The 14,410-nt window shown below is 31.5% G+C and overlaps 2 protein-coding genes across 3 annotated transcripts in view; one reads left to right on the forward strand and one right to left on the reverse strand.

The window, feature by feature from the left end:
* nub1 (negative regulator of ubiquitin-like proteins 1) overlaps positions 1–1,021 on the forward strand; it is a 32,704-nt gene extending 31,683 nt beyond the window's left edge. For both annotated transcript variants that reach the window (XM_087308711.1, NM_001113580.1), the window contains exon 14: positions 634–1,021. In XM_087308711.1, coding sequence (XP_087164837.1) covers positions 634–782 — 149 coding nt within the window. In that variant the 3' untranslated portion in view covers positions 783–1,021. The remainder of the gene's footprint in view (positions 1–633) is intronic.
* Positions 1,022–2,734: 1,713 nt separating this feature from the next.
* Positions 2,735–11,130, reverse strand: crygn2 (crystallin, gamma N2). Its single transcript, NM_001003428.3, is given in 4 exon segments — positions 2,735–3,218; positions 3,812–3,957; positions 7,872–8,120; positions 11,050–11,130. Coding segments are annotated over 4 exon segments (552 nt in total). The 5' UTR covers positions 11,071–11,130; the 3' UTR covers positions 2,735–3,082.
* Positions 11,131–14,410: the final 3,280 nt, after the last annotated feature.

Here is a 14,410-nt window from a genome sequence, read left to right on the forward strand (position 1 = left end):
TGTCCGCCATGCAAGGGACAGCTATATGTCAAATTGAACACCACGTACACCATCGCGAACGGGCTTGCATTGAGTAAACTAATATCGCTACTCATAAAAATAAACCGGTATTGCTATTAACATGACGTATGCATATAATAAGCTACAATATGTGTCAAAAGCATTAGTGCAATATCAGACAGCACTTGTGAGAACAGCACAGTTATACCGTTAACAGATTCATTTAAGTGTGTGCAGGGCAGGTGAGCGCTCCGTGTATCTTTTGCTCACTCAGTTCTGTTATAAAAATCTATTTTCTTGTAATAACGGGATTTCGTTGAGACATATTTTCCTCACGCTTGCATTTATATATATATATATATATATATATATATATATATATATATATAATTTTTTTTGCTTGTTAGTTTGATTAGTGTTGATTTCAAATACAATAAATATGTTTGTATAAAACTTGTAGTAACGGTGTTCATAATTGGTGGTGCGACTAAATTTTGGCTGATGCGCCTCAATTTTTAAAGTTAGGAGCACCGGTGCTACCAAGCAAAAAGGTTAATTTCGAGTCCTGATGAGCATAAATTTGACCAAAAACGTGTACCTGTAGCTGTAAGTGCTGAAGTGTCTGTATTTCAGGCGGCTCCAGTCGTCAGGATGAGGATCTGCTGGTGAACGAGCTGTTGGAGGATATTCCCAAACACGAGGAGGATTATCTGGACCTGACGCTGGACGAGGAGAAAAAGCTGATAGAGAAGATCAGAGCCGCCCTGGAGAAGAAGAACTAGAGGAAAACACGGCTTAATTCTCAATATCCACATTTATACAGTAATCACAGCACATCCGTTCAGTGATGCAGATTCGTTTACTTCATTATTCGGTCAAAGGGAGTTCGTTTAGTTTTAATTTGTTTGGGAGGTTCATGATTCACTTTGGTTGAAGTGATTCACTGAGTTTTACTGATTCGTTCTGATTCATATGCTCAGTTTTTTTTGTTGATTGTGCAATAAAGTTTAATATTGACGTATATCTGTGGCGTAATATAATTTTTAATGAAGCTGAATTATGCAGTTTTTAAATATGCGCACTAGAAGTATAACATTGAAGTCAGTAGTTTTTATTTATTTATTTAAAAGTAACTATAGCAATGCTTTGAATCAGTGAAATTGATTCATTGATGAACTCAACATGAGATTCTTTCATTAATTTTCTTTTCGGCTTAGTCCCATTATTAATCCGGGGTCGCCACAGCAGAATGAACCGCCAACTTATCCAGGACGTTTCTACGCAGCTTCCAGCCGCAACCCATTTCTGGGAAACATCCATACACACACTCACACACATTCGTACACTACAGACAATTTAGCCTACCCAATTCACCTGTACCGCATGTCTTTGGACTGTGGGGGAAACCGGAGCACCCGGAGGAAACCCACGTAAATGCAGGGAGAACATGCAAACTCCACACAGAAACACCAACTGACCCAGCCGAGGCTTGAACCAGCGACCTTCTTGCTGTGAGGCGACAGCAGTACCTACTGCACCACTGTGTCACCCCCAACATGAGATTCTATAAAGATATTAAAATGACTACAGTTATAAGCATGCAATTTTTGGATTCATCATAATTTTAATGTATTTTAAAGATGCATTGGTAAATGTTGAACCATGATTAATAAATGCTGTACTAGTTTTATTTTTTATGTTAGTAAATACATTCAATATTATTAACTGATGAAATCTTATTGTTAAAGTGTTTCACGAGATTTTGAGTATATAAATAACACTGGCAATGCTTTGAATGATACTGATATTTAAATATATTTAAAGTTATATGCATGCAATTTTTGGATTATTAATATATATTTTTACATTTTAATATGTTTGTGATATCACTCTGATTGAAGGAAACAACACATTTCAGCCCATATTTAACTCTTGACTTTGAATGTTGTGGAAAATTATAGTTTTGTTAAACGCTACAAAATAGTGGATGCATGTACACGTTTCAGTAATTATGCATAACTCCTACAGTAATGACTCAATTAATTTGCTGTTTTATAGGCTAAAACTAAAGGATAAAATATTTGCGCTTTTACAGCAATAATTATTGTTATTATTTGCAACTATTATTGTAATTATTGTTAATAATCATGATCATTTTAGTCTCTTTAGACTCATTTAACCAAAGCATTGAGAATATTGTATATTTATATTTTTCTTAATATATATATTATTTTGATATTTTTTTAAATAATAATATAATTGTTTTTAAAAAAAACAAATATTATTATAATTAATACAACTGTTTCTATGTGAATAATGATTTTAGTTTCTTTTGATTAAAAAAGGTTGCATTTATTGGACCAAAATATTATATATATATATATATATATATATATATATATATATATATATATATATATATATATATATATATAATTTTTTAAATTATTATAAATAACATAATTGTTTTTAATTAAACATTTGTATTAATAAATAATCATAACATTTATTATGAAATTATTTAAATAATATTTTTATGTATTTTATTATATTTGTAAAATAATAATAATTATATTATAAAAATAAATAATATAATATTTAATTCAACTGGTTTCTATGCAAATATATCGTGTAATTTATAGCTGTGAACATTATTATCATTAATCTGTAGTGATTCACATGATCCTTCAGAAATCAGTATAATATGATGATTTAATGATCAAGAAACCTTTATTATTACTATATCAGCATTGAAAGTTGTTGCATTGCATTGAAAAGTTGAGCTGCTTCTTTATTTTGTGATACATTTTCAGCATTTACAGATGAAAAATGTCAAAGAACCATATTTATTTAAAACACAATCTATTGCAACATTATAAAAATGTCACGTTTATTTAAATTCAATGCATATTTAGTGAATAGAATGATCCATATCTTAAAAAATTGATAGCATTATTAATATGAGAGATGTGGTGGATGGAGTGACGACACAGAGACGTTTGTGTGATAAAATAGCATCTTGCTGGCTGTTGCTGAGAGTTTATTTTACATATGGAGAGTCAGAGAGGATTGTGCGGAGGGTTTAGAAGTAGTTGACGATCCTGCGGATGGACTGGATGTGGGGATTCTGCGCCTGCCATTCGTTGTGGCCGCAATAGTTTCCTCTCTCCACAATGTACATGCGGCCGCGGAAGTTAGGCTCCTCATACATCACCCAGCTGAAAAACACACACCAAATCCAAACCATGCCTTTTAAAGATGGGAAAGATGACCTATTATGCCTTTTTACAAGATGTTAAACAAGTCTCTGATGTCTTTAGAGTGTTTGAGTCTATAATAATGTTCTCCAGCTCTCTGAAACTGACTCTTTCAGGCTCTGATCCTAATTGTGGTGTTTTGGTGACTGTCTCTTTAAATGCAAATGAGATTGTGCTCTTTTCAGAAGAGGGCGGAGCTACAGATGCATATTGTCAGTGCTAATCAGGTGTGCTTGATGCTTCTGTCAGTCTATGTGGCTCCTGTCGCTGTTCATCTAGAACTCCACATCTATAATCCTCTTAGTCTACGCTGACATCATCATCAGCAGCTCAAACACTCTAATGGCTAATGGACAGACGGCTGCTTCTCACTCAGGGCTGCTGTGTATGCTAATGAGGGAGAGATGGGCACTAGTGGGCGGGGCTTTCCCCCTCTGATTGACATCCTCTCTTTGTACGTGTCATCAAAGTGTTTCTGCTTTAATCAAGTGTAAAGTAAATATTGAACTTCCTTCACTTCACTTTAACTAGGAGGAAGAAGATAAATAACTCACGCTCCGTCTCCGAAGACGCGCACAGAGTTGACGCAGTTTGTGTTGAATCCGCGGCTCTGCAGGAATGGACAGTCGTCGCACAGCTCCATACACTGACCGGTGTAATTACAGCCCTCGAACAGCTCCATACGGTACTGCTCACCGTGCTGAAACACACACATTACAGTATCAGCACCACACACACACACACACACACTAACAGACTACATGCACATTATATCACATCACATACTGCAGCTGATAAGGTAAAGTCTAGAAGGGATACAGCTGTGGATACATCAATGTAGTATCATTTCTTGTGACAGCAATATTTATATTTTTACATTTCTGTGAGGGTTGGGGTTTAGGTATGGTGGCTAGATGGTAATAAAATACAAATAATGATTAATTAAATAATATATGAATAATATTCTGTATAATTACTGTATTTATATTATTGTAAAGGTTGGGTTAAGGGTTGGGGTAGACGGTGATAATGCAGTTAATGGGTAATTTAATAAATAAGATGAATAATTTCTGTATAATGACTGTTTTTACAGTACTGTGAGGCTAGGCTTCAGGGTTCAATTATGAGTAGATGTTAATAAAATACAATTAATAGGTTATTTAATAAATATTATTTGAGTAATGCTCTTCTGTTTTTACATTATTGTGAGGGTTGGGGTTTAGGTATGGTGGCTAGATGTTAATAAAATACAAATAATGGGTAACCTAATAAATAAAATATGAATAATACTCTATAATAGGTCATATAGGGTTAGGGTTAAGGGTAGACATACAATTAGTGTGTAATTTAATAAATGATTTGAATAAGACTCTGTATAATGACTGTTTTTACATTAGTGTGAGGGTTGGGTTTAGCGCTGAAGTAGGGCTAGATGTTAATAAAATACAATTAATAGATAATATAATGAATATTATGGATAACACTCTGTATAATTACTGTTTTTACAATACTTTTAGGGCTGGGTATAGGGAGTAAATGTTAATAAAATACAAATAATGGATATTTAATAAATAATAAAATGAATAATACTCAGTATAATGACTGTTTTTAGATTATTGTGAGGGTTGGGTTTATGGTCGGAATGGGACTAGATGTTAATAAAATACAAATAATGAGTAATTTAATAAATAAAATATGAATAATACTCAGTATAATGACTGTTTTTACATTAGTGTGAGGGTTGGGTTTAGCGCTGAAGTAGGGCTGGATGTTAATAAAATACAATTAATAGATAATATAATAAACATTATGAATATCACTGTATAATTACTGTTTTTACAATACTTTTAGGGCTGGGTATAGGGAGTAAATGTTAATAAAATACAAATAATGGATATTTAATAAATAATAAAATGAATAATACTCAGTATAATGACTGTTTTTAGATTATTGTGAGGGTTGGGTTTATGGTCGGAATGGGACTAGATGTTAATAAAATACAAATAATGAGTAATTTAATAAATAAAATATGAATAATACTCAGTATAATGACTGTTTTTACATTAGTGTGAGGGTTGGGTTTAGCGCTGAAGTAGGGCTGGATGTTAATAAAATACAATTAATAGATAATATAATAAACATTATGAATATCACTGTATAATTACTGTTTTTACAATACTTTTAGGGCTGGGTATAGGGAGTAAATGTTAATAAAATACAAATAATGGGTATTTAATGAATAATATGAACAATACTCAGTATAATGACTGTTTTTACATTATTGTGAGGGTTGGGTTTATGGTCAGAATGGGACTAGATGTTAATAAAATACAAATAATGGGTGATTTAATAAATAAAATATGAATAATACTCTATAATGACTGTTTTTACATTAGTGTGAGGGTTGGGTTTAGCGCTGAAGTAGGGCTAAATGTTAATAAAATACAATTAATAGATAATATAATAAATATTATGAATAACACTGTATAATTACTGTTTTTACAATACTTTTAGGGCTGGATTTAGGGAGAAAATGTTAATAAAATACAAATAATGGGTATTTAATGAATAATATGAATAATACTCAGTATAATGACTGTTTTTACATTATTGTGAGGGTTGGGTTCATGGTCGGAATGGGACTAGATGTTAATAAAATACAAATAATGAGTAATTTAATAAATAAAATATGAATAATACTCAGTATAATTACTGTTTTACAGTACTGTGAGGGTTGGGTTTAGGGTTGAATTATGAGTAGATGTTAATAAAATACAATGAATAGGTAATTTAATAAATAATATTTGAGTAATACTCTATAATTACTGTTTTTACAGTACTGTGAGGGCTGGGTTTAGGGGGTAGATGTTAATAAAATACAAATAATGGGTAATTTAATAAATAAAATATGAATAATACTCTATAATTACTGTTTCTACATTACTGTGAGGGTTGGGTTTAGGGTTAGGGTTAAGGGTAGACATACAATTAGTGTGTAATTTAATAAATAATTTGAATAAGACTCTGTATAATGACTGTTTTTACATTAGTGTGAGGGTTGGGTTTAGCGCTGAAGTAGGGCTAGATGTTAATAAAATACAATTAATAGATAATATAATGAATATTATGGATAACACTCTGTATAATTACTGTTTTTACAATACTTTTAGGGCTGGATTTAGGGAGAAAATGTTAATAAAATACAAATAATGGGTATTTAATGAATAATATGAATAATACTCAGTATAATGACTGTTTTTACATTATTGTGAGGGTTGGGTTTATGGTCGGAATGGGACTAGATGTTAATAAAATACAAATAATGAGTAATTTAATAAATAAAATATGAATAATACTCAGTATAATGACTGTTTTTACATTAGTGTGAGGGTTGGGTTTAGGGTTGAATTATGAGTCGATGTTAATAAAATACAAATAATGAGTAATTTAATAAATAAAATATGAATAATACTCAGTATAATTACTGTTTTACAGTACTGTGAGGGTTGGGTTTAGGGTTGAATTATGAGTAGATGTTAATAAAATACAATGAATAGGTAATTTAATAAATAATATTTGAGTAATACTCTATAATTACTGTTTTTACAGTACTGTGAGGGCTGGGTTTAGGGGGTAGATGTTAATAAAATACAAATAATGGGTAATTTAATTAATAATTAATGTTATAATTAATATTTTCGCATTACTGTGAGGCTTGGATTAAGGGTTGGGGTAGGGGTAGACAGTAATAAAATATAATTCATTGGAAATTTTATAAATAATATGAATAATATGCAACATAATTACTGTTTTTACATTACTGTGAGAGTTGGGAATGGGGTAGATGTTAATAAAATACAATAAATAGATAATTTAATAAATAATATGTATAATATTCAATATAATTACAGTTTTACCTTACTGTGACTGTTGTGTTTAGGGTTCAGGTAGGGCTAGATGTTGATATAATACAATTAATGGGTAGCTTGATCAATTGTATTAACAATATTCAGTGTAATTACTGTTTTCACATTACTGTGAGAGTTGGATTGAGGGTTAAGGTAGATGTTAATAAAATACAAATAATGGGTTATTTAATAAATAATATGATTAATTCATGTTATAATTAATATTTTTGCATTACTTTCAGGCTTGGGTTTAGGGTTTGGAATAGGGGTAGATGTTAATAAAATACAATTAATGGGTAATTTAGTAAATAATATTATTAATTTGTTATGAATAATATTTTTACATTACTGTGAGGGTTGGGTTTAGGCTTGAGTTAGGGGTAGATGTTAATAAAATACAAGTATAATCAAAATAAATAATATAAATAATTCTCATTAACTTCCGGCCACAGCTGTATCCCTTCTAGCAACGATCTTAAGATAATGCAATGCTCTTAACTTCACTAACTTTTAACATTCCTGCTTAATTTGTCCACATCCCCCAAAAAAATATGCAATAAATATGATAAAGTGTAAATGATGATATTCATTTTTATAAGTAAGGAGTAGGTAAACACATCATGAAATAATTAGGAAATGATGCACATGTGATGTGGTGAAGCTGTTACTCCTTAATATCTCAGCAGGACTGTGCTGTAGCTCTCACCATGCGGATGGGTCTGCAGGAGCCCATGTGGTCATTGTGGGAGTTCCAGCGCTGGAATTCGGGGTACTCTCCGCGCTCCAGGATGTACTGCTGGCCCTTGAAGTCGGGGTGGTCGTAGCAGATCCAGGCTCCGCTCTCCACACGGATGGAGTTGACGCGGTTCATGAAGCCGCGGTCTTGGAAGTTATCGCAGTCTCCATACACCTCCAGACAGCGGCCGGTGAAGCAGCGGCCCTCATAAAAACAGATCTGTGGGATGGAGCGAGACGGAAACACGTGTCAGAACAGAAAAGGGACAGAGGGATGGTTGTTACCTTTGATAAACATCTGGTAAATATACTTGCATATAATATCAATTATCCACTAATTTTCTTTTCAGCTGAATCGCCAGCTATTGCAGCATACGTTTTACACAGCGGATGCCCTTCCAGCTGCAACCCAACACTGGGAAACATCCATACCCACTCATTTATGGCCAGTTTAGTTGATCAGTTCCCCTATAGCGCATGTGTTTGGACTGTGGGGGAAACCGGAGCACCCGGAGGAAACCCACACCAACACGGGGAGAACATGCAAACTCCACACAGAAACACCAACTGACCCAGCCAGGACTGGAATTAGAGACCTTCTTGCTGTGAGGCAATAGTGCTACCCACTGCGCCACTGTGACGCCATAATATCAATCAATCAGTCAATAAATGAAGTATAATAGCCAAAATAAATGAATGAAAATGAAAAAATGATAATAAAAAACTACATAAAGTTATTATTAATAAAGTATTGATGATAAAATATAAATATCAATCAATAAAATCACCTTAATGAAAATAATAAACAATAAAATTTTAAAATGATAATAAAGAAATATTACTAAAGGATAGACAAGGTTATTATTAGGCTACCACAAACAATTCTTCGATAATAAAAGCATATAATATCAATAAATAAATTAATTAATGAATAAGTAAACAAAGTATAATAGGCTAAATAATAACGATCAAAAATCTTAATGTTATAATCAACTTTCAACATTTATTCTACATAATTTTTCTTTGAGTGGATGCCTGTTGGGCAACATCTAAGGACAATAAGAAGTTCCTCAAATCGTTACAAATTTACTTTTGTGCCTGAAGCAATTTGGTTCTGTAATAAATAAAGTTAATCAATGGATTATTATTGTTATTGAATTTGGGGCTGCACGGTGGCGCAATGGGTAGCACGATCGCCTCACAGCAAGAAGGTCGCTGGTTCTAGCCTCGGCTGGGTCAGATGCCGTTTCCCCAACAGTCCAAAGACGTGGTACAGGGGAATTTGGTAGGCTAAATTGTCCGTAGTGTATGAGTGTGAACGAGTGGGTATGGGTGTTTCCCAGTGATGGGTTGCAGCTGGAAGGGCATCCGGTGCGTAAAACATATGCTGGATAAGTTGGTGGTTCATTCCGCTGTGGCGACCCCAGATTAATAAAGAGACTAAGCCAAAAAAAAAAAAAAAAAATGAATGAATGAATGATTGTTATTGATTTTTTTGTGTGTGTGTGTACTTGATGTTAAGTGTTGGTGTTTATTGTGTCAAGTTTGTCATTTTTGTTATGTGTGAAGCACCACCATGTCAGAATGAATTGCCCCAAGGGGATTAATAAAGTTTTAAACTAAACTAAACTTCAATTTAATCATGTTGAATATAATAAAGTAAAATACCTGTGAAAGAGTATAAAGACGAAAGACATATAAATGACTAATAAAATACCCAAAATGTGCAACAGAATTGCTAAAGCTTAACTGAAAAAAATAAATAAATAAACAAAAATTTAAACCTATGAACTAATAAAATACAATTATTAAAAAGGACATACAATTAAACTCAATTGCCATCTGGGATTTTCTTATACAACGAGCATTTTTCTCAACCTCTTACGTTTATATTCAGTTATTTCATATTAAAAGCGATGAAAATAACCTATTCTTTGCCATAAAAGTGAAATTACTGAATCAAGACACAGGAGCCTGATAAAATGCTAATATTACAAGAAAAGTTCAGATGACACTAAGAGGTTTTGCATCTGAACTCTTCATATAGACATATAATTGAGTATACATAGGCCAAATAGTACAACAAAATTAATAAAGCCTATCTGAAATCAAGTAAAACATTATACAAATAAATAATATATAACATTTAAATAGCTGAAACTAAATAAAAATACAACATTTAAAAACAAAGCTTAAATTAAAAGGCATGTAGACAGAGTATAATCCTATTTTATACGCTTTTAGTTGTTTTTGTTTAAAACTAAGGGAAACGACAAAAACGAAACAATTAAATAAAAACAAAATATAAAGAATTAACAAAATTTAACACCTTTATATAAAAAACTATTAACAAAAACTATAAATATACAGACACACGGCACCCGATAGAAATAAAAATGAATGCTAAAATAAAAACACAATGGCAAGAGTAAATAAATAAACTATCATCAGGAGCCTAATAAAAGCTATATTAAATATAAAAACGAGAACAGTTGCTAAAACTTCATCAATATAAAATAATAACAAAAAGCAACACAAAACGATTACACTACACACACGTAAACTTTAAATAACAGAATTAGTGTATACCTTAAATAACAATTAAAATGACCAAGAAATATAGAAGTAAAACACATAAATATTAAACTAATCTAAACGAAAAATAAAAATAAAGTAAACTTTAATACAAAATACTTGAAATAAGCAATGAAATAAGCGTGAGGGCTCGATTTTTCTTAGTTTATTATTAGCATAATTTGCGTAAACTTAAATAGTTTAAATTAAGAATTATTATACAAGTAAAACACACATCTAGCCAATATATTCAACTAAACTACTTCAAAATAAAACGCTTGAGCAGCGTGTCTGACTGTCGTTGAAATAAGCCTGAGGGCACTTATTTTGCTAACTTTATTATTATATAACTTAATTTGTGCAAAACTTAAATAATTTAAATGAACAAGTAATATACAAGTAAAACACATCCATATTCAACTAAACAACTTGAGCAGTGTGTCTGAAATTAAAGTAAGTGTGTGTAGGACTCTTATTTTGCGGACTTTTACATTATCAATAATAAACCGCCTCAGGGATGATGTTGATGTTCTGTTAAATCAGTGTGCGTTTTGTCAGGATTTCGGGACTCTTACCTTTCCAGAATACTGCGACATTTCTCCTCTGGATTGCGTCCAAACTGGCCACACGTCAGACAGTGAGAGGCCAAAGTTGGACCGGACAATTTATAGTGGCAGCGGCTTCTGGCGGCAACAATGGCAGCTTTAGCGAGTCTGCTGAGCGGGCGGTTTTCCCGCGCGCCTCTGCTGATGCGGAGCTTCACTTCCGACAATGGATTCTGCTTCGCTGGACATTAGTTTGTGGAGGTCAGTGTGTGTGTGTTCAGCCTCCTCACTAACTCTCAGATTAAGGTAAATTTGATTGAATATTCCCTCAGTGACTATATTGTTTACCGTGATACTTTGAATATTGGGTCTGACATCACATGTATGACAACATTAGCACTATTTAATTGACTGTAAACAATGTTGTACTTTAATAGTCATTGATTGATAATGATTTCACCATTTAAATATGCAAATAATACTGTTCTGTAATTATATTATTAAGCAGAAAGTCTGAATGTGTGAATATAAAACCAACTTTACCTCAAATACTCTCAGTATTAGCCCTCAGAGAGAGCAAAGAGTAATATATGAGCATTTCTCTCACATAATGAATACTGGATTGGTTTAACCCAATTGGTTAACACCTCCCAGCTGGGCGATAAAATGTTAATATTAGGTTTGCTCATAACTTAAATTATATTTTAATATTGTGTATATTGTTTAAACTCTAATAAAATGAAAACAACCTTGGGTCATTTATCAATATACTAACAAAATTATCAATACTCATATAACAATCAAATTGTTCATGCCCTGGGGATTTCAGTATGAATAATTTTCGGCTCGACTATTATATGCAGTTGAAGTCAGAATTATTAGCCCTCCTGTTAATTTGGAAATCATTTATTAATATTTTTCCCCAATTTCTGTTTAGTGAGATATTTTTTCAGCACATTTCTAATCATAATAGTGTTAATAACTCGTCTTTTCTAATCACTGATTTATTTTCTCGTTGTCATGATGACAGCACATAATATTAGACTAGATATTTTTCAAGACACTAGTGTTCATTGTAAAGTGACATTTAAAGGCTTCACTAGGGTAATTAGGGTAAAGTTAGGGTAATTAGGCAAGTCATTGTATAACAGTGGTTTGTTCTGAGACAATCTAAACGGGTTAATAATATTGACCTTAAAATGGCTTTTAAACTGCTTTTATTCTAGCCGAAATAAAACAAATAAGACTTTTTTTTCCCAGAAGAACAAATATTAGGGCAAATACTGTGAAGCTTTCCTTGCTCTAATAAATATCATTTGAGACAAATTTGAAAAAAAAGTAAATATAAAAAAAAATGTATTGGTTCACTAATTTATGGGGGAAAATTATTATAGAAGTTCACGTTTGTAATTTCTGTATATGACTGATATTTAAAAAAAACTTTTTAAAAGAAAAACTCTCCAATTTTATTAAATAAAATGAAATTATAGTAATAATAAATTGCCGAGTACACAAATTATAGGCATCAAAAATCCATTTTGATTTGTGTGTGTGTGTGTATATATATATATATATATATATATATATATATATCAATCATATAATTCTGAACTTTTTTTTTCAGTTCACGTGTGCATTTACTGTCTATGATTGATATTTAAACAACTACTTTTGGAAACACTTTCATCTAACCAAATTGTCATTTATGCCGTAATAAAAATGATAAATAATAATGATAATAATAATGACAGTAAATCCCAAACTACACAAATCTTGATCATCAAAAATCTAATTGTTTATTTATTTCCCCAATTTCTGTTTAACGGAGAGCAGATTTCTTCAGCACATCTCTAATCATAATAGTGTTAATAACTCATCTCTAATAACTGATTTATTTCCTCTTCATCATGATGACAGTAAATAATATTTGACTAGATATTCTTCAAGACACTTCTATACAGCTTAAAGTGACATGTAAAGGCTTCACTAGGGTAATCAGGGTAACTAGGCAGGTTAGGGTAATTAGGCAAGTTATTGTGTAATGATGGTTTGTTCTGGAGACCATCAAAAACAAAATTAGCTTAAAGGGGCTAATAATATTGACCTTACAATGGCGTTTAAAAAAGTTAAAACTGCTTTTATTCTAGCCGAAATAAAACAAATAAGACTTTCTCCAGAACAAATATTATTAGACATACTGTGAACATTTCCTTGCTCTGTTAAAGATCACTTGAGACAAATTTTAATAAAAAAAAAATTCTGACTTCAACTATATATATATTTTTAAACGATATGAACACTTTTTCAGTGTACGCCTATAATTACGGTCTAATAATGATCATACAATTATGTATGACTGTAATAATATTAATAATAAAATTAATGATAATACAATTAATAATAATATTGGTCACTTTACAATAAAGTTTCATTAGTTAATGAATTTATTAACATGAACTAATAACGAACAATGCATGTACAGCATTTATTAATCAGTTCAACATTTCCTAAAGCATTATTAATGTCTGAATTCACACTTGTTAAGTTTAGTTAATGCACTGTGAGTTAACAAAAACTAACAATGAACAACTTTAATACAATTAACTAATATTAACAAACATAAATACAGTAAAAGATGTATTGTTCATGGTTTGTTCCTCTTAGTAAATGTAATAACTAATGCAACCTTATAAAGTGTTAGCACACTAATACTACTACTACTACTACTACTACTAATAAACAACTACAACAATAATAAAGTTATTATTAAAAATAATATTAATAATTGCAAAGTACACACATTTTAAAACATTTAAAGTCCACAATATTTAACTTATGAACTTTTATGTTTTATGAATGATATAAGATTTAAAACAAATTGAATGTTTTAATCAAGACCAATGAGGCCAGCATATATGGTTAATGGCTGCTTTGTGCATTAAAATATTACAATAGGATTATTGCTAAGATGACTCATTTTAAAGGATCTTAAAAAGAAATTTGTATTTCTGAATGTATTTTTGCTTTGTATTTTAAATAATGTTTGCAGATATTTAGAGACATGCTCAGTGAACTTTCTTGTTTATCTGAGACGCAATGCTGAAGTCAGATATTCTGCTTTGAACGTGCGTTATGTGCCGGAACAGCTGTCTTTGTTTTGGTCATTTAACCCACAAAATTCCATGTTAGCCAATTGTATTTCAGCACCCCGGGTTGCCAGACGGTGGAAAACAGCGTATTTCATTCATTCAGAAAGGCTCTGAAAGCATGTGTCTGTGACTGGAATGCGACCTCTGGTGGACAGTAGCAGACTCCGAAATGAGACGCAGATTCAGAGTTTCACTTGAGGTGGTTATTAATTAGCAAATAATATAATTAATATATTAATATA

Source organism: Danio rerio, chromosome 24 (genome assembly GCF_052040795.2).
Source record: "Danio rerio strain M-AB ecotype USA chromosome 24, GRCz13ab, whole genome shotgun sequence".
Lineage (NCBI taxonomy): Eukaryota > Metazoa > Chordata > Actinopteri > Cypriniformes > Danionidae > Danio > Danio rerio.